We start from the raw sequence: 26,931 nt of genomic DNA, 5'->3' as shown, positions 1-26,931 counted from the left end.
TATTTCCCAAATGATGTTAAACAGAGCAAGGAAATTTTCACAGTATGTCTGATCATATTTTTTCTTTAGGAGAAAGTCTTATTTGTTTTATTTCAGGTAGAAAAAGTGCAGTTTTAAATTTTTTAAAAATAATTTTAAGGTCAAAATTATTAGACCCTTTAAGCTATATATTTTTTCGATAATCTACAGAACAAACCATCATTATACAATAACTTTCCTAATTACCCTAACCTTAACCTAATTAATCCAGTTAAGTCTTTAAATGTCACTTTAAGCTGTATAGAAGTGTTTTAAAAATATATCCAGTAATATATTATTTACTGTCATCAAGACAAAGATAAAATAAATCAGTTATTAGAAACGAGTTATTAAAACTATTATGTTTAGAAATGTGTTGAAAAAAATAGTCTCTCCGTTAAACAGAAATTGGAGGAAAAAATAAACAGGGGGGCTAATAAATCTGACTTCAACTGTAGAAATAAATACAATAAACTTTATAATGTATTGCTTTCAATTTGCTTGAAATCTTACACAGCCTTAAAAACACGTGCAAATGAAAATCTTTCACTCTATTTGGGTTAAACATTGTGATGACTTCTTAAATCACGTGTGTTCTGAATCTGAACTGTGGTTCCTAGTCAACTATAATCCCAAGAAATGTGACTATTGCCGATTTGCACACTGCAATATTAAAACAATATATTGGGCAGCCACAATCCAAACCTTTATATATTTCTGTCTTCTGTTAAACACTAAAAAAAGCTGGAAACCACTGCCATAGTAGGAAAAACAAATACTATGGAAGTCAATGGTTACAGGTTTTTAACAATTGAGTGTTTGTGTTTAACAAAGAGATGGGAGGTCTGAAACAAGTATACATGGTGAGCAAATGATGACATAATTAGTATTTTTGTTTGAACTATCCTAAATTAAGAACTAAATTGTTTTAAATCATTGTAAAGATCAGATCACTTCACTGAAAATGTACTATACACAATATAGACATCACCTTTTTTTAAAAAGACACTACATATTTTTTTATTTTGTTTATCAGAATCCCCATTAGCCACTACATAGGTAGTGGCTATTCTTCCCATAATAATAATAATAATAATAATTATTATTATATATATATATATATATATATATATATATATATATATATATATATATATATATATATATATATATATATATATATATACATATTATATATTGTATTAATGCTGATTAACTATACAGTCCACCCTATTCTGTACACCGTGATTTTGACTGTATGTAATAGCATACACCTTATGAAAAGCTGCTCTGGAATGATAATTATAGTGAAAAGTGCTATTAGATCAGATTAGATTAGTTTCAACTTTATTGTTATTATCAAGTACAAGGCAACGAAATGCAGCTTAGGTCTAATCAGGAGTGCAATAGCAGCAAGTGCAGGATATATAAGTTATAAAGTGAAACTATAAAAAAACTATGAATTATATTTACAGATGGATGTATTATCAACATTATATACAGGTTGCATTAACTTTGAACAGAGATTTCAAATATATAAATATGTGTACAAGTTGCTATTAATAATCAGAAGTATGCAGATAGATATGAAAATAATTACAAATGTATATGCGCAGTGGATGTGTACAATTCAGGATGAATTAGTGCATTGAATATGTTCAATTTTAAATGTGTAAATATTACATAGTGCAGTGATTATAGGATTATAAGTTATATACTATAAGCTATACACTTAAAATAGATTTGCTGTTTGTTCAACTTATTTAAAATGAGCTGAAACAACAAAATTTTGAGTTATTTTGGTGGAACAACTTAATAGTTTCACATTTAATCCACTTAAATTTGTAAAAGCTAATAAGCTAACTTGAAAACTTCATGTCGTCCCAACACAAATCAATAGTGTGGTGGAACCCAGCATGTTTTAAAGTGAACAAGTAAACTTGAATTGAATTGAAGTATGCCTTGAAACTTTCTCTGTGGTCATTCATCAGCGTGCTTTGTGCTTAGCAAAGAACACACACAACTAAAAAAGTGGATGCATATGCCAAAAATCAACTTTTTGACTGGATGTGACTTACATGAAGGCGTGATAGATGAAAGCCCATCCTCTGGGTCTCTCCAGCACATTGTACAGGCAGTTCTGCAACTTTCTGTAGCGTTTGCTGGAGGCAGAAGGGGTCGCTCTGGGGCCTGGGGGCACCGGGAGTGGGGTGCCCAGTAAGCCGGTGCGATGGGATGGATGTCCCCGCTCTGGAGTGGACGGCTCGCTTCTTTCAGTGTGAACAGCAGTCAGAGCCACAAACTCAACCCGTCTGTCATCATTGGCTGATGGGGGGGCCAGCATCCTGATGCCTCCGTTATTGGAAGGACTACCCAGCATTATTGTGTTTACACACGCAAACTAGTGCACCATATATTTGTTTCGACCGATAACTATTAATTGTATTAAGCGTCTGATATACTGAACTGATTTGAAATCTAATACAGATTTAGTTAAATAATAATGATCATGCTTTAATAAATATTCATAAACTGCGATAAATATTAATGCATTCATCTGTACTATGATCATTAATAATAAGCTAAATTTTTAGTTCTACAATCTATATCTATAACACACAAAGTTAAAAGCTGGTTTACCTGTGGATGTGTTTCCTGATGCTGGTAATGCTGCTGGATGCTATATGAATTTTATCGGTAGACCGATATTAAACAACCAATAACTAATTAAGTAATGAAAACTGTAAATACTGAATGAAGTATCTGTCTGATTCTATCTGATTTTCTGAACATGGTTGATGTAATTAGCAAAATACTAAAAGTCAACATTAACTCAATTAGTAATCAAACATTCAATCCCTTTACAAGACAACCTGCAAGTGAAGTATTTCTCATAAAGCGCGTGCACGTGTTATTACGGTTAATTTAAGGTCGCTACATCCACTACAGTCCTGACTCCGCATATTACAACACAATTTCATCTTAAATCGTAACTGGACAATGAGCACTTCATTGTGAGACACTAACGTGCGCGATGATTTACTCAAAAGTTTTTAAACACACCCCAAAAAGTCCCATAACTCAAGTTTTCCTGACAATAACCGCCGAAGCACACGGCTGAAATGTTTAGAAGTAAACGACATGCCCAGTTTTGCCCCTCCGGAGCGCGACGCTCATTCCGTCTCTTTGGGGAGGAGCGCAGCGGGTCCTTTAGAGATGAATTCAAAGTCGTGCCTGTAGTTCGGTCATTTCAAGACTGTCCCAAAAGTCCGTGACATATTGTGGAGTCCAAGGCGCTGAGCGGAGTGTACGGAGAGAGCGCGTAACCGGCACGTGCTGCCCGGAGTGCGCTGTTGATGAAAGTGAGAGCACGACAGGCGCGCGGAGGAGAGGGAGGGATGGCCACCAAAATTAGCTGAACGGATTATGTTTTCTTTTCTCCCTCAGGACCAGGTCTCATCTTTACCCGAGCTTTCGATTGAGGTGTTTAACACAAAACGATGAGTGTTGACGCTGCGCTGGGGCTTGGTTCACAGATGTGCTTTTATAATAACAATAACAGAGCGCGCGACCCTTGTGGAAACCTCAGCGAGTCAGTTCACAACACTCCTCAAAACAAAATTAGGCTGTCTTATTACTCTATAACATTTTGTTACCTTTTAAATAAAAATAATGCGAACTAAAAAGTTTGGTTACAAGTTGAAGCTCTCCAACAAAAAAAATCCAACTTAATTTTAACGTGAATATTTTATGTAAACGTAAATGTGCAAGACTTCCGGTTTAATTCGCGCCATTTATTTTACCTGTACACACGCAGTTGCCTAGATCTGCTGCTTAATAGCTCAATACTTGTTATGCGATTGAATTATATCTATTAATGTGAATAACCTTTTCCTCAGGATATGGCCGCATCTTTATCTAATCTTTCGATTGACGATTGTAGATGCTGCGCTGGGGTTTGGTTCAGAAATGTACTTTAATAATAATAATAATAATAATAAGGTACCACTTTATATAAAGTAGCCTTAAGAAATATGTAGGTTACTTACACTGAAATTTAATCAACTGTTACAATGTATTTTTTGCGTAAATACATGTTTTACAATGTACTTATGATTGATTTAATACCTGTATGTAATTACATTTGTAATTGACCATTCCTCACTCCTTAACCCAAACTTAAACTTACCCGTACCCCAAAAAGGTCCCTAACGATACCTGTATCCCACCTCAAGAGTCCCAGAAGTGTTCTGCAATCCATTATGAACACGGCATGTACATTGTAATTATTTACTAATTATTTTAAGTACCTAGTTAAGGCCACTTAAAATAAAGTGGGACCAATATTAATAATAGGAGCTACCCTTGTGGAAACCTTTGCGAGTCAGTTCACAACACACCTAAAAACTAAATTAGGCTGTCATAAAACTATAACATTTTTGTTACCTTTTGTTGAAAATATACTTAATATTTAAATGTAAGAAGACACACGGAAATTATACATAAAGTAAATGTGCCAGACTTCCGGTTTCATGTGCACCATTTACTTTACCTGTACACAAACAGAAGACTATTCGTGCTGCTTAATATCTCAAAACTTGCTATATTGAATTATATCTATTAATATGTCAAAACATTTTCCTCAGGAAAAGCTCATATCTTTATCTGAGATTTTCATTGAGGTGTTGAATAATAATAATACCAGAGTATGCAGCCCTTATGAAAACCTGTGTTTGACAGGTGTTTGACTCCCCTAATTAATACCTCAAAACTAAATTAGACTGCCTTAAAAATCTATAATATTTTCATTATCTTTTAAAAAATATTGCAAACTCAAAAGTCTGACTACAAGTTGCTGAATTTTCAAAGCAAATATTTGATGTAAAGTAAATGTGCAAGGCTTCTGGTTTAGTTTGTGCCATTTTTTTTACCTTTACCTAGACAGTTATCTACCTAGACAGTTATCTACATTGTTCGGCTAAATATCTTAAAACGTATGTGACTGTATTATATTTATTAATATCTCAAAACCTTTTCCTCAGGAATAAGTCATCTTTACCCGAGCTTTCGATTGAGGTGTTAAACACAAAACTATAAGTGTAGATGCTGCTTTAAGAATTGGTTCAGTGTGCTTTAATAATAATAACCTTTGTGGAAACCTCAGTGAGTCAGTTCACGACACAGGGCTTTGACTCTGCTAATAAACACCACAAAACAAAATTAGACTACATTGGCTTAAACTCTTTATCATTCCTGTTTCTTTACTTACTAGAAAAATTAGCAAACTAAAATGTTTGATTACAATTTGGCGAAGCCACTGAATTTTCAACACAGATATTTTACATGATGTAAATGTGCAAGACTTCAAATTTAAGTCACGCCATTTATTTTTCCTGTACAAAAAGTAGCCTATGTTCTTCTGCTTAATAATTCAAACCTGTTATAGAGTTGAATTTTACTTATCGTATATATCAGCTATATATTTACTTGCCATTTGTAACTTATCTGAGACTTCCGGTGTCGCTTTGCTTCCATTTCACACAATCAGCCACTGATCAGCAGCTATGCGACCTACAGTCAAAGGTTTTTAATGTAAAACTTTTAAAGCTTTTTTGAGGAAGTCTCTCCTGCTCCAAGCCTGCATTCATTTGAAAAATCTGAAATACAGCAAAACATATACAACTTTCAAAATTTGTTTACAATTTAAAATAGCAGTTTCTATTTGAATATGTATGAATATAGTTTTTCCTGTGATTTGAGGACAAAAATGCTTTAGCATAATCACTTCAGCCACATGATCCTTGGGAAATCATTCTATCTAATATTCTATTTTTGCTGTTCAATAAAAATTTATTATTTTTATTAATTAATTAATTAATTAATTTATTATTTATTTTTTGTTATTTATTTATTTATTTTTATTTTTATTATTGTTATTAATAAAGAAAAAACGAGCAAAGAAATTATCAACATTATCAACATTAATACTTTAATTTAGCAGGGATAAGCGGCACGATGGCTTAGTGGTTAGCACCATCGCCTCACAGCAAGAAGGACACTGGTTTGAGTCCCGGCTGGGTCATTTGGCATTTCTTTGTGGAGTTTGCATGTTTTTCCCCTGTTGGCGTGGGTTTCCTCCGGGTGGTCTGGTTTCCCCCGCAGTCCAGACATGTGGTGTAGGTGAATTGAATAAACTAAATTGGCTGTAGTGTATGTGTGTGAATGAGTATGTATTTGTAGTTCCATCCCAAAGAGGGAAGAAATCACGTTCCCGAACGCTCACGTTCAATCTGCCCAGTTGGTGGAATGAACTCCCTAACTGCATCAGAACGGCAGAGTCACTCGCTGTTTTCAAGAAACGACTAAAAACTCAACTATTTAGTCTCCACTTCACTTCCTAATCTGCAATTGCCTCTCTGGATATACCACTAACTGTATTTAAAAAAAATAAAGAAATAAATAAAAATTCACTAATACTTTCCTTCTTAGACTTTACAGACCTGAAACTTGCCTATAGCACTTATTCATTGTTGCTCTTATAGTTGTGTAAATTGCTTCCTTGTCCTCATTTGTAAGTCGCTTTGGATAAAAGCGTCTGCTAAATGACTAAATGTAAATGTAAATGTAAATGAGTATGTATAGGTGTTTGCCAGTACTGGGTTGCAGCTGGAAGGGCATCCACTGTGTAAAACATATGCTGGATAAGTTGGCGGTTCAAATTTAAACGAGACTCTTTTCAAAAGAGGGCGGAGCTACAAATGCCTGTGTGTCAGCATAATGGCAGATTCAAATTTATAAATTTATAAGAATTTATAAATACACACACATCAGCAGGACTGGTGAGACCTCAGGCCCTTCACTTCCGCTGTGCTCCGAAGAACACGACGGCTCAGCAATCTTTCCCACACCAAAAATATTGGTTAGCTTTGTAAATTGCTGCCGTTTTTTTTTTTTTTTTTGCACATTCACTATTTGTCAATATTTGCTTTTCTTTTAAACTTGTGCTCAGTCAACAACAACAACAACAACTATATACAGTGCACAACAAATAAATTAATTTGTAAATAAATTATTACATTAATAAATATGAACAAATAAAAACAAACATATAAATAAACGGATGAATGAGTAAACAAATAAATAAAATAAATAACAAATTAATTAATAAAACATTTATAAATATATAATTAATAAATAAACAAACAAAAATAAACAAATAAATGAATAAGTAAATAAAGAAATAAATATAAAAAATAACGAATAAATAAATAAATTGATGAATGTATAAAACAAATAAAACAAACAAATAAGTAAATAAATACATAAATTGAAAAATAAATTGATAGATAAATGAGTAAATAAATAGATAAATGGATAAAATAAACAAACAAATTAATTAATAAATAAACAAATAAAAATAAAGAAAAAATTTATGTGCAAAAATAAATAAATGGATAAATAAATAAATACAAACAAACAAAAGTTAACAAAGAAATTAATGGATAAAAGAATGAATAAATAAATAATAAATAAAAATAAAGGAATAAATGAACAAATAGAGTGAGTAAAAATAAATAAAAATGAGTGAGTAAATAAATAAGGCAAGGCAATGCAAAGATTAACCCATATGCTAAAAAGGGTAGGGTGGTCACTAATGGGCGGGGCTTTCCCCCTCTGATCACATGCACAAAGGGAGAATGTCAATCAAAGGGTTTCTGCAGACTGTCTTTATCAAGTGTGACTATTAAACATATGATTAATACATGTTTACCATTAGAAGCTGATTAATTTTACACACTGTTTCCACACAAACTCCTTATGAAATTATTTTTCCACAATGGGTCCCCTTTTAATCATTCCGAAACTCAATGATAATAATAAGCATTGGTTAATGAATGTGCATTGAAGTTCATGTTGCTAAAGTTGCAAGCTGGGAATAAAGCACACGGCTTAAAAGGACTAATGCATTCCACGGTTGCACTAAAGCCTTGCGTACAGTACAGCAGCAGCCCAAGCCATTAGGACGGTCTGCATAAAATCACATAAACTAAATGCAAGCTATTGATTGTTGATGTCCCTCTATGCTCCATCATCATCCATTTCAACATCACAGAACTTTGGCATTAATTCTCAAAGTGTAGTTCGCAGTGTCGGAGAGTGATTATAGACTGTTACTATTCTTCTTTGCCTATTGTCTCTGTGGTTAGGTGACACACGCGGACACATGTCCAGAGCTTATAATACTGTACAGCACATCCCCAGCACCTGTTCAGGAGGGTTAATCTTGGCCTTGACATCAACAAGATGGCCTTTTGATTCATTCTCTCAAAATGACTGAGCGCATGTTTACACAGGAGCACATCGATCCTGTGTAGATGCGGATAAATGTTTGATGATTTCCACATGCAGTGTGTGGATGATTCTTTTGTTTTATTGTAATTTTTTATATTTTTGATTAACATTTTTCTAGATTTTTACAAATAACAGTTTTTGTTTTTGATATCTTTACATTTTTATTTATTCCTGTGATTTCAAAGCTGACATTTTAGCTTTGTTACTCAAGTCACATGATCCTTCAGAGATGATTCCAATATTTTGATTTACTCTTCAAAAATATTTTATGAATATTATTATTATATGGTATTATCAATATGTTAAAAAAGCTCAGAGTTTTAGCATTTATCTGAAATATATGTCACTGTTGATTAATTTAAAGCATCCTTATTATATATATATATATATATATATATATATATATATATATATATATATATATATATATATATATATATATATATATATATATATATATACACACACACACACACACACACACACACACACACACACACACACACACAGTTGAAGTCAGAATTATTAGCCCCCTTTTGAATTTTTTTTTATTTATTTATTTCCCAAATTATTTTTAACAGAGCAAGGACATTTTCACAGTATGCCTGATAATATTTTTTCCTCTGGAGAAAGTCTTATTGGTTTAATTCGGCTAGAATAAAAGCAGTTTTTAATTTAAAAAAAATAAAAAATTTTGGGACAAAATTATTAGCCCTTTTAAGCTAGTTTTTTTTTTTTTTTGATAATCTACAGAACAAACCATCGTTATAGAATAACTTGCCTAATTACCCTAACCTAGTTCACCTTATTAACCTAGTAAAGCTTGTCATAGAAGTGTCTTGAAAAAGTGTCTTGAAAAATATCTAGTAAAATATTATTTACTGTCATCATGGCAAAGATAAAATAAATCAGTTATTTATGTTTTTAAAACTATTATGATTAAAAATGTGCTGAAACAGTCTTCCCTTCATTAAACAGAAATTAGTGAAAAAATAAACAATGGCGCTAATAATTCAGGGGGGCCTAATAATTCTGACTTCAACTATATATATATATATATATATATATATATATATATATATATATATATATATATATATACATACAAGCAGACCTTCGAATCAACCTTTTTGCTGTGAGGTGACTGTACTGACCACTGAGCCACTGTGTCGCCTGACATATCATTTAGGTTATGAAAAATTCTGTGGACATCACTGTGCATGTTATTATGGAAACATGACGCTTGTCAATCAATCAGTGGTTGGGGAAAAAACGCACTCCTACATAACATTGCAGTGGGCCTCAAAAACTCTGGGATTTGGGTCCTATTTTAATGTCAGGGTTTGTTTTTAAAGAGACTTGTTGGGTTTATATCACTCCAGTTTGACAGTGGACACACTTTACCTACACACAGTTCTGTCCAAACAGCTTACAAAAGATGATTTTCATCATAGATGCCCTCACTGCAAAAAAAAATGCTTTTCTTACTGAGATTTTTTTGTCTTGTTTTTAATCCAAATATCTAAAAGTTCTTAAATCAAGAAGCATTTTCTAGACAAGCAAAACATATTGTCTTGTTTTAAGAAATAATATGCCAAAATGAAGTGAGTTTTTCCTCAAATCAAGCTAAATAATCTGCCAATGGGGTAAGCTAAATTATCTTATCACAAATCAAAAAAACAAGATTATTTTGCTTACCCCATTGGCAGATGATTTTGCTTGATTTGAGGGAAAAACTCACTTCGTTTTGGCATATTATTTCTTAAAACAAGACAGTATGTTTTGCTTGTCCAGAAAATGCTTCTTGATTTGAGAAATCGTAGATATTTGGACTAGAAACAAGACAAAAAATCTAAGAAAGAAAAGCATTTTTTGCAGTGTAAGATATTTTCATAAATATTACACACCCATGCAAACTGGTTAAATAGGTTTAAAGTGTGTTAAAGGCGACCTATTATGCCTCTTTTTAGAAAATGTAAAATAAGTCTCTCATGTCCCTTGAGTGTGTGTGAAGTTTCAGCTCAAAATACCACACAAACAATCTTTTATAACTCTCTGAAACCCTCCCTTTTAGGCTTTGATCCTAACTATGTCATTTCGGTGACTGTCACTTTAAATTCAAATGAGATTGTGCTCTTTTCAAAAGAGGGCGGAGCTACAAATGCCTAAGTGTCAGCATAGTGGCAGATTCAAAAATAAGACTAATGTCCTATGCTAATGAGGGAGACATCCTCACTAGTGGGCGGGGCTTTCCCCTTTGATGACACATACAGAGGAAGAATGTCAATTAAAGTGCTTCTGCAGACTGTTTTTAGACATTAAAAAAATATAGTGTGATTATAAAACATACAACTTATACACTTTTATCAATAGCAGCTGGTTATATTCACACACTGTTGCCACACAACTGTTTAAACCCCTTATAAAAGTGATTTTTGCATACTAGGTCCCCTTTAACATGTTTTAGACCTTAAAGCAAGATCTGGAAGAAGTTATTATTTAAAAAAAACTACATGTGACATGATAAAACCAAGCTCATTTATACTTAATCACATATAATTTTTCCCAATTCTAATCCGGTTAGTCCTCATGAAAGTGCAGGTGACCCACAGCAACCTCAAAGGATTACCATCAAACAATTCACACGAGAAAAATCCATCACATTAGTTTCACCTATATAAGCATACAGCATCCTCCGCTATTAACACCAAAACAAACAGAGATAAACACACACAGCAACTGGACAAGGTCACCCGTTTCTTTTTACTGAAAGACATAAACACCTACTAGAGAGTAAACAGACAACACATGTGAAGAGCGCAAATGTGGAGCTCTTGACGCTTGCAGGACACATTCACTCACGTCCCAGAAAGCGCAGTGTTATCCAAGACTGAACGCCCACAGAGGGACATTAGGAGAATTTATAAATACACACACATCAGCAGGACTGGTGAGACCTCGGGCCCTTCACTTCCGCTGTGCTCCGAAGAACACGACGGCTCAGCAATCTTTCCCACACCAAAAATATTGGTTAGCTTTGTAAATTGCTGCCGTTTTTTTTTTTTTTTGCACATTCACTATTTGTCAATATTTGCTTTTCTTTTAAACTTGTGCTCAGTCAACAACAACAACAACAACTATATACAGTGCACAACAAATAAATTAATTTGTAAATAAATTAATACATTAATAAATATGAACAAATAAAAACAAACATATAAATAAACGGATGAATGAGTAAACAAATAAATAAAATAAATAACAAATTAATTAATAAAACATTTATAAATATATAAATAATAAATAAACAAACAAAAATAAACAAATAAATGAATAAGTAAATAAAGAAATAAATATAAAAACTAAAGAATAAATAAATAAATTGATGAATGTATAAAACAAATAAAAAATAAACAAATAAGTAAATAAATACATAAATTGAAAAATAAATTAATAGATAAATGAGTAAATAAATAGATAAATGGATAAAATAAACAAACAAATTAATTAATAAATAAACAAATAAAAATAAACAAAAAATTTATGTGCAAAAAATAAATAAATGGATAAATAAATAAATACAAACAAACAAAAGTTAACAAAGAAATTAATGGATAAATAATAAATAAAAATAAAGGAATAAATGAACAAACAGAGTGAGTAAAAATAAATAAAAATTAGTGAGTAAATAAATAAATAAAAATAAATAGATAAATTAATAAATAAATAAAAATAAAGGACTAAATGAATTTTAAATACATTAATGAGTAAATAAATAAATAAATGGACAAAATAAATAAACAAATAAAAATAAATTAATGAATAAATAAATAAATAATTAGATACATTAATAAACAAAAAAATTAATGAATGAATAAACTAATTTGTTTATATTTTATATAGGCATTATATTTTGGTTTAAACAAAACTGTTTTATTTAAAAGAGCTATATTCATGAGTTTGGTCACCCAACATGTTTAGGAATAGAAAGATAATACATTTAAGTTTTGCAAAATTTCAACTGAATGTAACATTTAATGGTTCTCTTGATATCTTCCTTCTCTCAGTCTTTATTAAAAAATTTTTTACGTAACATTGATTCGGGTGTATTAATTTTTGCACCATGATCTTAAGTTCTTTTAAATTAGTTCCAGTTTTGGCTCTAATACTGACTAATCTAAAGCATGTATATAGAGTCTACCATTTGATTAGAGGGTAATAAAGATACCAAATTCACACTGTGCTCTATTTTAATGTTACGAGTTACTGTGTGGCTACACAGTGGCGCAGTGGGTAGCACATACACCTCACAGCAAGAAGGTTGCTTGTTCGAGCCTCGGCTGGGTCAGTTGAAGTTTCTGTGTGGAGTTTGCATGTTCTCCCTGTGTTTGCATGGGACTCCTCCGGGTGCTCCAGTTTTCTGCACAGTCCAAAGACGTGGTATAGGTGAATTGGGTAAGCTAAATATTCAGTTGTGAATGAGTGTGTATGGATGTTTTCCAGGGATGGGTTGCAGGTGAAAGGGCATCCGTTGAGTAAAACATGTGCTGGATAAGTTGGCGGTTCATTTCGCTCTGGTGACCCCTAATTAACAAAGCGACTGAGGTGAAAATGAATGAATGAGTTACTGTGTGTAATTTTATTTCAGTCTGTGTGTTGCTAAACTCAGTAACACACAGCTGAAGAGACAGCACATCAATCAGTTCTTGCATCCCAAAACACAGCAGGATTGAAAAAGTGCTAAGCAAAGCTTCAAAAGCCAATGCTTCAATGGCAGTCTGTGATTGTTTTCACATGCTGGTACACTATAGTGGCCTGTTTGCATGAATTTGTATGTTTTGGTTTCATAAAAAAAATCTTTCAATCACTTTAGTAATAAACATTTTTAAAATGATGGAGAAATATAAGAGTTATTCATTAAATTTGAAGTTGTTTCTATACATGGTAATGATATACAACCACCGGCCACTTTATTAGTTTCACCTGTCCATCTGCTCATTAACGTAAATTTCTAATCAGCCAATCACATGGCAGCAACTCAATGCATTTAGGAATCTAGACATGATCAAGACGATCTGCAACAGTTCAAACCAAGCATCAGAATGGAGAAGAAAGGTGATTTAAGTGACTCTGAACATGGCAGGGTTGTTGGTGCCAGATGGGCTGGTCTGAGTATTTCAGAAACTGCTGATCTACTGGGATTTTCACGCACAACCATCTCTAGGGTTTACAGAAAATGATCCGAAAAAGAGAAAAATATCCAGTGATTGGCAGTTCTGTGGATGCAACCACTTTTGGTTATGCCAGAGGTCAGAGGAGAAAGGCCATACTGGTTCGAGCTGATAGAAAGGCAACAATAACTCAAATTACCACTCATCACAACCGAGATTTGCAGAAGAGCATCTCTGAACACACAACACGTCCAACCTTGAGGCGGATGGGCTACAGCAGGAGAAGACCACACCGGGTGCCACTCCTGTCAACTGAGAACAGAAATCTGAGGCTACAATTCACACAGGCTCAACAAAATTGGACGATAGAAGATTGGAGAAATGTTGCCTGCTCTGATGAGTCTCGATTTTTGGCATCAACAACATGAAAGCATGAATCCATCCTGCCTTGTATAAACAGTTTAGGCTGGTGGTGGTGGTGTAATGGTGTGGGGGATATTTTCTTGGCACACTTTGGGCCCATTAGTACCAATTGAGCATCGTGTCAACACCACAGCCTACCTGAGTATTGTTGCTGACCATGTCTATCCAGCAGGATAACATGCCATGTCATAAAGCATGAATCATCTCAGACTGGTTTCTTGAACATGACAATGAGTGCACTGTACTCAAATGGCCTCCACAGTCACCAGATCTCAATCCAATAGAGCACCTTTGGGATGTGGTGAAACTGGAGATTCGCATCATGGATGTGCAGCCGAAAAATCTGCAGCAACTGCGTGATGCTATCATGTCAATATGGAGCAAAATCTCTGAGGAATATTTCCAGTATGTTGTTGAATCTTTGCCACAAAGAATTAAGGCAGTTCTGAAGGCAAACGGGGGTCCAAGCCGATACTAGTAAGGTGTACCTAATAAAGTGGCCGGTGAGTATTTCTAGTTCAAAGCAGCAAAGCAAGTAGTACACAAGCATTTAAAGGGATAGTTTCACCAAAAAAATAAATATTTACTTACCATTTACTTCTTTCTTCAGTTAAACACAAAAGAAGATACTTTGAAGAAAACCATTCACTACCAAAGTAGGAATAACAAATATAATGGTTACAGGTTTTTAACACACTTCAAAGTATCTTCTTTTATTTGCAACAAAAGAAAGAAACTCATAAACGTTTGAAACAAAGGAAGAGAGAATAAATAATAAAATAATTGTCACTTTTGGGTGAATTATCTCTGTAATGCACACAAATTGGCCACTGATTTCCCAAAATCTAAAACAGCTACAAAATGCAATGAGATCTTGTCGTAGAATATTTAAACATATATCAAATCTGCCCCGCGTAAACTAACTTCCAAACTCATTGCTTTCTTTTCCCAAAATGATGTCAGGGGTGTAAAGCAGGCCAGAGGCTGAACAGAAGCAGGTTTGTGTGTTCTGCTGAGCGGGACGGCCTGGTGTGTTTCCAGCACCTTCAATGAAAGAGACCTTTTAAAAGACCTGAGACACCTTTTCTCCAGCTAAAGAAAAGGCCTCTTGTATCCAAACTCCTCAATCTGCCGAAAGCACATCCTCATGTCCCGCAGCTTGTGTTTAAAACATGGACTGTGTGTGCAGAACAGGAGGAAACAAGATGAAGAGGCTTTTTAGTTCCTGTCAGTCAAAGTCAACCTCAGACAAATGCTCATTGGAAGAGCACTGGAGCATTACTGGAGGGTAAAGATTTCACAAAATCAAAATGTACTTTTCTTTTTTGATATGCATATATTAGTAGTGCTTGTTATAAACAATGCATCTGTGCGCTTCATTATTAATTTGCCCTCATAAACTTTTATCAAATACTACCATGTCCTTCACTCCACCCACGAAATGACTTTCTTTACTTTCTGGTCACATGGAATGCCTTTAGGGCGGGGCAATAAGGGTGGGGCTATCAGACATTAAGGGCAGGGCTATCAATGCTGTAGGGCGGGGCAATAAGTGCTTTAGGGTGGGGCTATCAGACTTTAAGGGCAGGGCTATCAATGCTGTAGGGCGGGGCTATCAGTGCTTTAGGCCGGAGCTATCAGTGCTTTAGGGTGGGGCTATCAGAAATTTAGAGCAGAGTTGTCAGTCCTTTAGGGTGAGGTTATCAGTGCTTTAGGGCCGGGCTATCAGTCATTAAGGGTAGGGCTTTCTGTCTTTTAGGGCGGGGCTATCAATGCTGTAGTGCAGGGCTATCAGTGCTTTAGGGCGGGGCTATCAGTCATTTAGGGCATAGCTATTAGTCCTTTAGGGTGGGGCTATAAGTGCTTTAGGGCGGGGCTATCAGTCATTTAGCGGAGAGCTATCAGTGCTTTAGGGTGGGGCTATCAGTGCTTTAGGACGGGGCCATCAGTGCTTTAGGGCAGGGCAATCAGTCATTTAGGGGAGAGCTATCAGTGCTTTAGGGTTGGGCTATCAGTGCTTTAGGGCGGGGCCATCAGTGCTTTAGGGAAGGGCTATCAGTTATTTAGGGGAGAGCTATCAGTGCTTTAGGGTGGGGCTATCAGTGCTTTAGGGCGGGGCCATCAGTGCTTTAGGGAAGGGCTATCAGTTATTTAGGGGAGAGCTATCAGTGCTTTAGGGTGGGGCTATCAGTGCTTTAGGGCGGGGCCATCAGTGCTTTAGGGAAGGGCTATCAGTTATTTAGGGGAGAGCTATCAGTGCTTTAGGGTGGGGCTATCAGTGCTTTAGGGCGGGGCCATCAGTGCTTTAGGGTTGGGCTATCAGTGCTTTAGGGCGGGGCCATCAGTGCTTTAGGGAAGGGCTATCAGTTATTTAGGGGAGAGCTATCAGTACTTTAGGGTGGGGCTATCAGTGCTTTAGGGCGGGGCCATCAGTGCTTTCAGCAGGGCTATCAGTCATTAAGGGTAGGGCTATCAGTGCTTTAGGTTCAAGGCTATCAGTGCATTTGAGCAGGGCTTTCAGTCATTTAGGGTGGGGTTATCAGTGCTTCAGGGCGGGGTAATCAGTTGTTTAGGGCAGAGTTGCCAGTCCTTTAGGGCGGGGCTATCATTAATTTAGGGCAGAGCTATCCGTCCTTTAAGGCAGGGCTAACAGTGCTTTAGGGCAGTTCTATATTTAGGGCGGAGCTATTAGTCATTTGACCATCCACAGAATTGGCTCTATCACTGTCTCTCCACTCAACCAATGGTGTGTGGTGAGCGCACTGGCACCGTTGTTCTGTGGCTGCTGTCGCATCAACTGGATGCTGCACACTGGTGGTGGTGTGGAGAGACCCCCCTCCTCATAATTGTTAACTTTGTAAATACAGATTAAATACACATTACATAAAATAAATAAATACACATTACATTTGTGGGGCTATCAGTGCTTTAAGATGGGACTATCAGTAATTTAGAGTGGAGCTATCAGTGCCTTAGGTTATCAGTCCTTTAGTGCGGGGATATGGGAATGGATGTTTTGTTTCTGCTCTGGATTCATCCATTCGTCAATCTTCCATCATTTTGTTAGCAACGCCTATTTTTAAACCATCCAATTGGTTGTCAAAGAACAAAACCATGCCATTCCAGGTCTGTTTCAAGTGGATTTATGTCACAAAAGAGGAAAAAGGACAATCTTAACTTCTATTTCATGGTGCCTTTAATACAATGCTTTTTACCCTTTATGACATTTTTGGAATTGAGTGCAATATTACACACCATTATCAGTGATTTAATTTCATGTTGGACCTTTATTCATTAGTCTTTCTAAAGTGTTTCATATTTTGTTCATATTTCTTTTATATTTCTACAATTTTAATCAAATATTTGAAGTTCTAAATAAAAATTATACATAATCACATATGAATATATATATATATATATATATATATATATATATATATATATATATATATATATATATAAATATATATATATATATATATATATATATATATATATATATATATATATATATATATATAGAAACTAATTGATTAATTTTACAAAAATGGTACAATAACATGGTATTTATAATTATAATCAATAATTTTGTCAAATAGCCCAGCCCTAATTATATATATATATATATATATATATATATATATATATATATATATATATATATATATATATATATATATATATATATATAAATATATATGTGTGTGTGTGTGTGTGTGTGTGTGTGTGTGTGTGTACATACACACACACACACAGTAATTAATGTCAATGATGTTACCATATATGGGTTAAAAGAACAGGACTCAGGTTTGAAGTGTTTTGTCGGCTCAGTCTGTTTTCTGTCTGATTGAGCTTTTTTTCAGACATGGGTGCAACCCATAAGGAGCCAGATTCCTAAAGCTTTGTCTCAAAACAAATGGTTCAGTCATTCAGAGAGTCCCGAACTTACCAGAGCACAGGGAAAACACAGGATTATCCTTCATATAATTCAGCACTACTGCTATTCCGGTTCAGAGTCCAGCAGCCTAATCCAATGGCAATTTACTTTTTGTTCTCTTCATAGACCGACACCTGTCAGAGTGATGTTTGTATGTTCACAGAGAGAGAGGGAGAGAGAGAAAGAGAAATAAAGCAAAATATAGTCAATATAGCATATAATAAACACTGATGATATACAGCGCAATACAACAGGATTTTTAAAAAACTTATTTTAGGTTTCGAAAGGTTTTAAATTCTAACTCCGCCTCTAACTCCAGGCCTAAACATAAAACGGGGGTTTTGCAGGGTTTTTCTCCAACATACCTGAACAGTGTCTTCAGAATCACTAGAAATCTATAGACAGATCTGTTTATATAGGGTTGGAGCTGTAATCTGCAGGACACTGGCCTTCCAGGACCAAGTCCATTTAAATATATATATATATATATATATATATATATATATATATATATATATATAATTTTTTTTTTTAAATAGGCTTATTTTACAATTTTAAAAAAGAGTTAATGAGTTTTAGCATTTTTTCAATCCATTTAGCCAATTTCTGAGTCTGGTGAAGGCACTTTTAGCTTAGCTTAGCATACATCATTGAAATGGATTAGACCATTAGCATCTCACCTAAAAATGACCAATGAGTTTCAATCAGTTTTTGCATTTAAAAACTTCTCTGTAGTTACATCATGTACTTAGGCAATGTCCACACATACACAGGTACTTTTATAAATACTTTTTTTGATTTAGTGGCAAATCGTATTACATTTTATTATGATTTGCTCATTCCCCAGTGGCGGTTGGTTTTAGGGGTGGAGTTTGGAGGCATGACTTATGCTTTCCTATAAATAGAATCATATAAATTTGTATGATTTAGCATTTCTGACAACACATAAAAAAGATGTTTGTGTTAAAGGTATGTGAGATCGGGTTGGCACATACATAAACAATTATGTGATTCAAACAAAGAGTAATTAAAAAAAAACATTTGAAACAATAGTCAGTATGGTTATCATTAGAAAAATTAACCTAATTAATGATTTATTCGCATTTTCTCGTATTTTTACATTTAGGTTACCTTTGCTTTCATTCAATGCTCAGCAAAAGTCTAGGCTCTCATAGCACATTAGTAACTACAACTATGGCAATAACATATAAGACCTACCCTCTAAGTCAGGGCAAGACCACAGCATATGTAGGATAGACCCATTATCTGCTTTACTTTTAGAACAAAGCTCTTAAAATGCTATTTTGTTTGTGGTTTATACTTGCGTAATCCCATTTTGGTATTTGTGTTAAACCAAATAAGGTGCAGAGAAAGCATTTCTTTTCCAAGTGGCATGCCTTGAAGAGTTAATAATAAAAAACAAAACGTTCTTTAAAGTGGACCTGTTATTATGCCCCTTTTAACCAAATTTCAAATAAATCTCAGATTTCTCTAGGGTGTTTATGTGACGTTTCAGCTTCAAATACCACACTAATCATGTTTTATAACCCTTTAAAACTGCCCCCTTTTAGGCTTTGTTCCTAATTGTGCTGTTTTGGTGACTGTCGCTTTAAATTCAAATGAGATTGTGCTCTTTTCAGAAGAGGGTGGAGCTACAAATGCCAATTGTGTCAGCATAGTGGCAGATTCAAAAACAAGACTAACATCTTATATTAAAGGGCCATGAAACCCCCTCGTTTCAGCAGGGTGTTTTCACACCTCTACTTTGGAAAAAGTCAGAAAAGTGGGCGTGTCCAGCTCTGTTTAGGGGGGAGTGTCGGAGGAAGAAAAGTGGGATGGTGTGGGAGTGTCTATTTGGGCACACGCGAGTTTCAGAGACAAAATACACACACACACACACACACACACACACAAACACACACACACACACACACACACACACACACACACACACACACACACAGTATAAAAGTGATGGTGTTTAACCTAAATGGACATCTGTAGTGGAATTATTTGCCAAATTATTAAATGGTGGACTTTAACTGCAGTTTGGCTCTTTCATTCAGGGAATTCATTCATGCCCCTCGCGACAAACAAGATATTTGATTCGAGGAACTGCTAAGCATGTATTTTTCCTGCAATGTTTGATACCGCATGGCGAATGAGAGAAAAAAACCTCTGCATTTCCTGTAAACTTAGATGCACACGGCAGGTAGCATCAGAAATGCGGTGAAAACCCTACACAAGGTTAAAGTTTGGTTGTGGTGCTAACATGTTTACACTCGGTGCTATAGTTAACTTAGTTTGATACAAACAAACTGAATAAACAAAGAGCACTGGTCGCTCACTTACCAAATCTGTAGAGACAGGACAATCCTCAGCAACTAGAGCCGCGTTTTTATGAAGAGAATACTACAAGCGAATCCGAATCTCAGCGTTTGCAGATGAGAACAGCTCTCAGGTAAACAATGTTCCTCCTTAGACACGTAAGTTATTGTTGTCGAGCGTCGCGTACACTGTTAATCCACACGTGACTCCAGATGAGCTCTCACAGAGAGAAAATGAAAACAAAACTTAACTGCAGCAAACTATAAAAGCAAACACTTCATGCTTGTTTTGCCAATACAACGTGGGGTGAGTGTCGTCAAAACACGGTGACAGTAATGAATATTAATGAAGTTGCACAATAGAGCGCGCTGATTGGTTTGAATCAAGCCTTACTCATGCATTAATGTATCACACTGTAAGACGTAATAAGACACACTCGGGCACAGACGTCCAGTCTGCACGCTGGAATACACGCTATTATGTCATGGCCGTGACGCAGCTTCAAAAATTTGTTTCAAACCGGACATACGAATTTGCTTGAAATAATGCAAAAACAACCAATTTACACTTTTTAGTGAAATATAGGTGTCCTAATAGTGTTTTTAGCAGTGTGGGACACATATACGACTGTCAACAGCTCAAAACATGTGTTTTGGTGTTTCGTGACCCTTTAATGAGGGGAGTTGATGGTCACTAGTGGGCGGGGCTTTCCCCTTTGATGACACGTACAAAGGGAGAATGTCAATCAAAGTGTTTTTATCAAGTCTGATTATAAAACATAGAATTAATACATTTTTACTATTAGAAGCCGATTAAATTCACACATTGCTGCCACACAACTGTGTTTACACCCCTTACAAAAGTTATTTTTGCATAATAGGTAACCTTTAATATACAATTGATTTTTGCTTAAAAACTTTGTCAGAAGTGCATCACTTTCATTGCATAGCATTTTAGAGAACTAAAAACACACTTGATTAAGACGTTATTTTACATAAGCTAGTTCCAAGCAGTAATAAATCAGCATCTGATATCAGTAACTCAGTCTCATGTCATGGAATTTAGAAGCACGTCCAAAAGTTTGAAGCCTGATCTGTCGGGTTTCCCCTTTGATATGATGAGAGTCTAAACTATCAACACGCCGCCTGTGCCAAGCAAACAGCCAGAAGCGCTTTCCTGATGACAACAATGGTCTGGCATATGGTGACAGGCCACGATTTAAATACGCTCGTTGCAAGCTCTTACATCAGACCATTACAGTGCATGATTCTGGTGGTCTCCCATGACCAGTCTCCGCTAATCTTCCGGACGATTTCTCTGACCTGAAGAAACTCAACAGCCAAGACAAACAGAGTTAATAAATCCCAGTCATGCCAGGATTAGGTACAGACATTCACCCGGGCCACATATCTCAAAAATTAAGAACCAATCCTCACTCATTAATGCAGTAATTGTTCAGCGCGTAAGACGATTAAGCATGTCCACTTTACAGGAAGCGTGGGCTTGTTTGTTCCATAAAGCCTTAATAATAAAATAGCAAAGATCAAACATCTGTCTAAATGTTTAATAAAAATACCATTGTGGTTACACGATTGTTTAGGATGAGTTTCTTGTGTCTGTATATGTTTGTTCGCTCCCTTTATTTTTGTTCCGTCTTAATCACGTCTTCCTTTTAAGATTTAGGGTGGATATGTAATGCAGCCTGACCTCCTAAAGCTTAGCGTCATTGAGAAACCCGTGACTTGGTCCAGTGGAAAGGCTGCAGGAGGGCCAGTCAGACTGAGGGCTTGGCCAACCAACTGAATTGAAAGAATATGTGTTTTAGGCAGTGCTTCATTTGTGAATTGCGAGGTCCCGGAACAGATCGGGGTAACAGATCCGGCATGTTACCCAAGGATGGAGAGGTGTCGCGCACTAAAGTGGAAAGCGGGTGAGGGGGGTTGGTGGATGGTGCGTTGGATGGCGCAGGGATGTCACGGACAAAAGTGAAGAGGGTTGGGGAGTCGCAGAAGAAAGTGAAAGTGAACAGGGGAGGAGGGCGTCTGAGGAGGAGAATTGGTAAAATGAGATGCTGGATCAGATTCCGGCACAAAGCCCTGGTTTTAGGGTGTTGTCACAACTGCCTTTTTTAGTTTGGATTAATCGCACTAGAGTTTGTTTTCCCTCTTGGTGCGATTCGTTTGGACTGGTGTGAATGCAGCATTCGCACTCAAGTGCGCACCAAAAGTGGACCAACATATAACATAGCCACAGTCATGTCACCTGCAGCCTTAGACTGGTTACTCACGGAAGCTAAGCATGGCTGTGCCCGGTCTGTACCTGGAAGCTGGACCACATTTGAAAGCTGTGTTGCTGCTGGAAGTAGTGTTAGTGAGGCCAGCAGGGGGTGCCCAACCTGCGGTCTTTGTGGGTCCTAATGCCCCAGTATAGTGAAGGCCATGGGCGTGGTAGTGGGGGGAAAAGTGGACCTGACTACCCAGGGCCCCGTCTAGAGAGAGGGCCCTTTGAAATCCCACCAATTTTTTATTATTATTTTTTTTGTAGCCTACTTCGAATTAATTGGCCCCTCCAATTGATGTCAATGTCATTATTTATTTCAAAATATATTGATAACACCATTTTGGTCGCATATAATGCTGATTTGTGTACAGTCATTACTAGGGAAACCGTAATATTTCAGCGCTCCTAAAGCGCCCCCTTGTGACAGAGAATGAATTTTTATTTCCAATAAATTTTTTCAGCTGTTTATAGTCAAATTATTGCAATTATCGATCCATGTGTAAATGTGAAAGAAGTTAATGTGCCTTTTAAAAATCTAAACAATTAAGTAATACTAATATAAGAAATTATATACTTGATTTATCCCTTTTAATGGTATAAAGGTTGAAATGCCATTGTATTAGATATTTTGTGTCTGTATACGTCTGCCAGATGTCTGTTAAAGATCTCTTGATCTGGAAAGCACCTGCTGTATACAAACGTCTGGCAGACGTCTGTATGATGTCAGTTTTACACACATTCTGAATCGCAAACATCTTAAAGATGTCTAATAGAAGTCTATTTCACATCTGATAGGAAACGTCTTGTAGATGTCTTGCAGATGTGAATGCAGATGTCAAATAGACATCTCCGAGATGTACGTGTGCTAATCAAAATCGGCCATTAAGAATCAAGATCGGCGCATAACTAAAAAGAAAATGGGTGCTCCTAAATTTTTTGGGATGCTCCTAACTTTTTGAAGTTGGGAGCACCAGTGCTACCAAGTAAAAAAGTTAATTTCGAGCCCTGTAATGTATGTATACTAATGTTAAATCTTTAGCTTAGTTTGTCAACCAGGCTGCTTTTTGCTGTAAGTAAATTATGGGCCAGGCCAGCTAACGCCAGGTTGCCAACATTAACCAGTTTCAGAAACAACCAGTGGTTCCGACACACCAGCAGTAGCAGCACTGGCCAGTCCTGGCTGCTCTTCTGGAGAAAAAATAAATGTTTTTTAATCAAAACTTGCATCAGTTTCATGGATCAAAATGTCAGTACACAAACCCGATGTAGCCTACGATTTAAAGGTATTTGAGCACAAGTAGGCCAAATGCATCAATTTGGTGGTGAATGAAAGAACCATTCAGTATTATAATCTGCTTTGATTATAGATTAAAACACTATTTGTGCATGTTTATATTCAAATAATTTAAAAATAAATGTGTAGGGGGCCCACTGACATTGAGAGGGTACAGGGCCCAGAATTTGCTGCTACGCCCCTGGTGAAGGGGACTCTACACTGCTCAGTGAGCGCTGTCTTTCAGATGAGATGTTAAACTAAGGTCCTGACTCTCTGTGTGGTCTTTAAAAATCCTATGGCACTTCTCGTAAAGAGTAGGGGTGTAACCCCGGTGTCCTGGTCACCGCTTTGGGCGTATGTCCATGCACAATTAATTTGCTATATAAATACACATTACATTACAAAAAAAGTGTACCTCCTTGAAGAGGTGGTCTTGGTATGCTTTCAAACAAACCCTGGAGCGATTCGTTTGTGGTGAGAACATGATCCGAACTAAAACATACCCACATGCAAAAAGTACTGCACCTTTTCGGACTTATCCAGCTGCCATAGTCTGATGCGCTGTCCCATCTTATGGGGTGTGGAGGCAAAATATTTGGTGACATCGCTTTACAGCGGCGGACTGGCCCTCTGGCAATTCTGGCAAATGCCAGAAGGGCCGGACCATTTTTTAAATGTGGGCCGGTATGCTGTTTTTTTTTATATGTATTGTTTTTACATGCAGGCAGCTTTTATCTCTTGCTAGATGTGGATGTTATGATGATGATGAAGATGATGATGATGGTAATAATAATAATAAATGCTAATCATTGGCCCTATCGGCAATAGCCAACTGGTTTCGAGATGGGCCAACCCAATCAGAGGTTACGTGGACGTAAATAATGTCAAACAAACAGTAAGTGCAACACAAGCTAATTATCAGAGATGGACCGTAAAAAAAGGAAAGGTGGTGCTGAAAAGCCCAGAGAAAGCCAAAAATTGCTCTAAAAATCAGACGATGCCAAATGCATAATATTAACGGAAATAGTCTCGAAAGGATACTGTCGACAGCAAGAAGGTCAATGGTTCAAACCTCGGCTAGGTCAGTTGGTGTTTCTGTGTGGAGTTTGCATGTTCGCGTGGGTTTTCTCCCGGTTTCCCTCATAAGTCCAAACACATGTGCTATAGGTGAATTGGGTAGGCCTAATTGTCCGTAGTGCATTTATGTGAATGTGCGTGTATAGGGGTTTCCCAATGATGGGTTTCAGCTTAAAGGACATCTGCTGCACAAAATATGGTACTACTTACATTATTTCACCTTGTACAACAATATAAGTCGTGAATGTTCGTGTCCCTGGATGGGGCTGTGTCGGGGTTGTAATGTGGGCTGGTGTGGCTACAGTGCCAGGGCTATTTTTTAGTCCCAGTCCGCCCCTGTCGCTTTACCAACTATTTTAAACAGAGATAGAGAGAGAGAAACATTACCTGACGTTGGGTAGTATTTGCGGAAGATGACCATGTCGCAGTTTAGCTAAATTAATTCACACCTCCTCCTGAAGTGACTGGCGATGAACTAATCGCATTATAATATACAAACCTTGATATTATAATGTAAAATAGATACCACAAGAACTATACTTTCAGTCCTTCGTATTTTAGCGGTGTCGACTTTCAACTTATCGATATAAAAACCAATATGACAATACACTAAGTAAATATGTTGTGCTCGTCTGTGTCTTCAAATCACACGTTTCTAAAATTGGAAGTGTTGTTGACAGAAAATGTCTGTTTAATTGATGGAAATATTTTAAATACACATCAGTGTTCAAATTAACAACACAAATGCTTGATTAAAGCAATATGTTTCTTAATATTGACTTTAAATGCAGTAATAAACGAATTAACTAATAATATTGCTTCTTAAGCCGTTAGGGTAATTCAAGCTCTCATTAGGCACACATTACAATACCGTTAAAAAGCATTATGTTTTTAAATGCTAAATTTGTAATTTAGTCCCTGCTGAAAAATGCATCTTAAACCAGCTTAGGCTGGTTGGCTGGTTTTAGCTGGTCGACCAGGCTGATTTTAGAGGGGTTTTGGCCATTTCCAGGCTGGTTTCCAGCCATTTCCAGCCTGGTCTTAGCTGGTCAGGCTGGGAGATGACCAGCTAAAACCAGCTTGACTAGCCTAGCCAGGCTGGGAGCCCAGCCAAAACCAGCTATGTCCAGCTTAAACCAGGCTGGTCAAGCTGGTTTTAGCTGGATTTGGCTGGTCATTTTCCAGCCTGACCAGCTAAGACCAGGCTGGAAATGGCTGGAAACCAGCCTGGAAATGGCCAAAACCCCTCTTAAACCAGGCTGGTTGACCAGCTAAAACCAGCCAACCAGCCTAGGCTGGTTTAAGCTGGATTTTTCAGCAGGGGTATATAATTAGAATATTAAAATAATTTAAAATACTGTGTTCAGAAAATGAAATGAACCATTTGAAGATTCGATTACACAAAGGCCACAGTATAGGGTATATGTGGAAGAACTTTTAATTTGTCAGTATCCTGGGTCAAGTTCATCTGCTGAACTGTATGCAATTACAAAATCGGTGAGTTTTAAGTCTGTTTTCTTTTAAAAATCTGCGATCTCCACTGGCTAGTGATAGTTAATATAAAGTGGGTCTCAGAATGTACAAGAAGCACTGCATTAAATTACAATTTCCTCTGCCATATCTTAAAAATATGAACATTTATTTTACCCCAGTACTTTTAAAAGAGCTTCTGCGCTAGCCTGCTAATTCTGACGGGCACGTGTGTACAAACGGCTTTTTACCTCGTTTTACGCCCGAGCAACTAAACGAATGCCAACGTGTCTTTAACTTATTATATATTAATTATATAACAACACTGATTGGAATCTTATAAAATGGAAAAAAGTCACATTAACAGTTCACCGGATGTTTATCAGTAAAGGAAAAAACAGGTTTACATATACCTTATTTATCCCAAATGTGCGAGTGATTGAGCACCAGTCAGTTTGAAATGTCGCCTCCGTGTGGTGAGAGAAAACGCTAGCGCGCGCCAGGGGCTGTGACGTCAGAAGCATACCCAATTTTCTCACAGTCCAAAATAAACGTACTCTAAGATAATAACCTAATAAAAACAGCTCCCTTTAAACTAA

General features: G+C 36.2%; 1 protein-coding gene and 1 long non-coding RNA gene across 2 annotated transcripts in view; both read right to left on the bottom strand.

Moving 5' to 3' along the window:
* Positions 1-3,382, bottom strand: part of kcnq4 (potassium voltage-gated channel subfamily Q member 4) — a 120,588-nt gene extending 117,206 nt beyond the window's left edge. Inside the window, exon 1 of the mRNA XM_073931918.1 lies at positions 2,097-3,382. Within this exon, the coding sequence (XP_073788019.1) occupies positions 2,097-2,398 (302 nt within the window). The 5' untranslated portion in view covers positions 2,399-3,382. The remainder of the gene's footprint in view (positions 1-2,096) is intronic.
* Positions 3,383-3,978: 596 nt separating this feature from the next.
* Positions 3,979-26,826, bottom strand: LOC141379181 (uncharacterized). The gene is made up of 3 exons (XR_012395259.1): positions 26,746-26,826; positions 17,914-18,035; positions 3,979-5,675 (listed from the first exon to the last, which is right to left on the bottom strand). It is a non-coding gene; the product is annotated as an uncharacterized lncRNA (long non-coding RNA).
* Positions 26,827-26,931: the final 105 nt, after the last annotated feature.

Source organism: Danio rerio, chromosome 19 (genome assembly GCF_049306965.1).
Source record: "Danio rerio strain Tuebingen ecotype United States chromosome 19, GRCz12tu, whole genome shotgun sequence".
In the NCBI taxonomy this organism is placed as follows: domain Eukaryota; kingdom Metazoa; phylum Chordata; class Actinopteri; order Cypriniformes; family Danionidae; genus Danio; species Danio rerio.
This window is presented reverse-complemented; position numbering and strand designations above follow the sequence as displayed.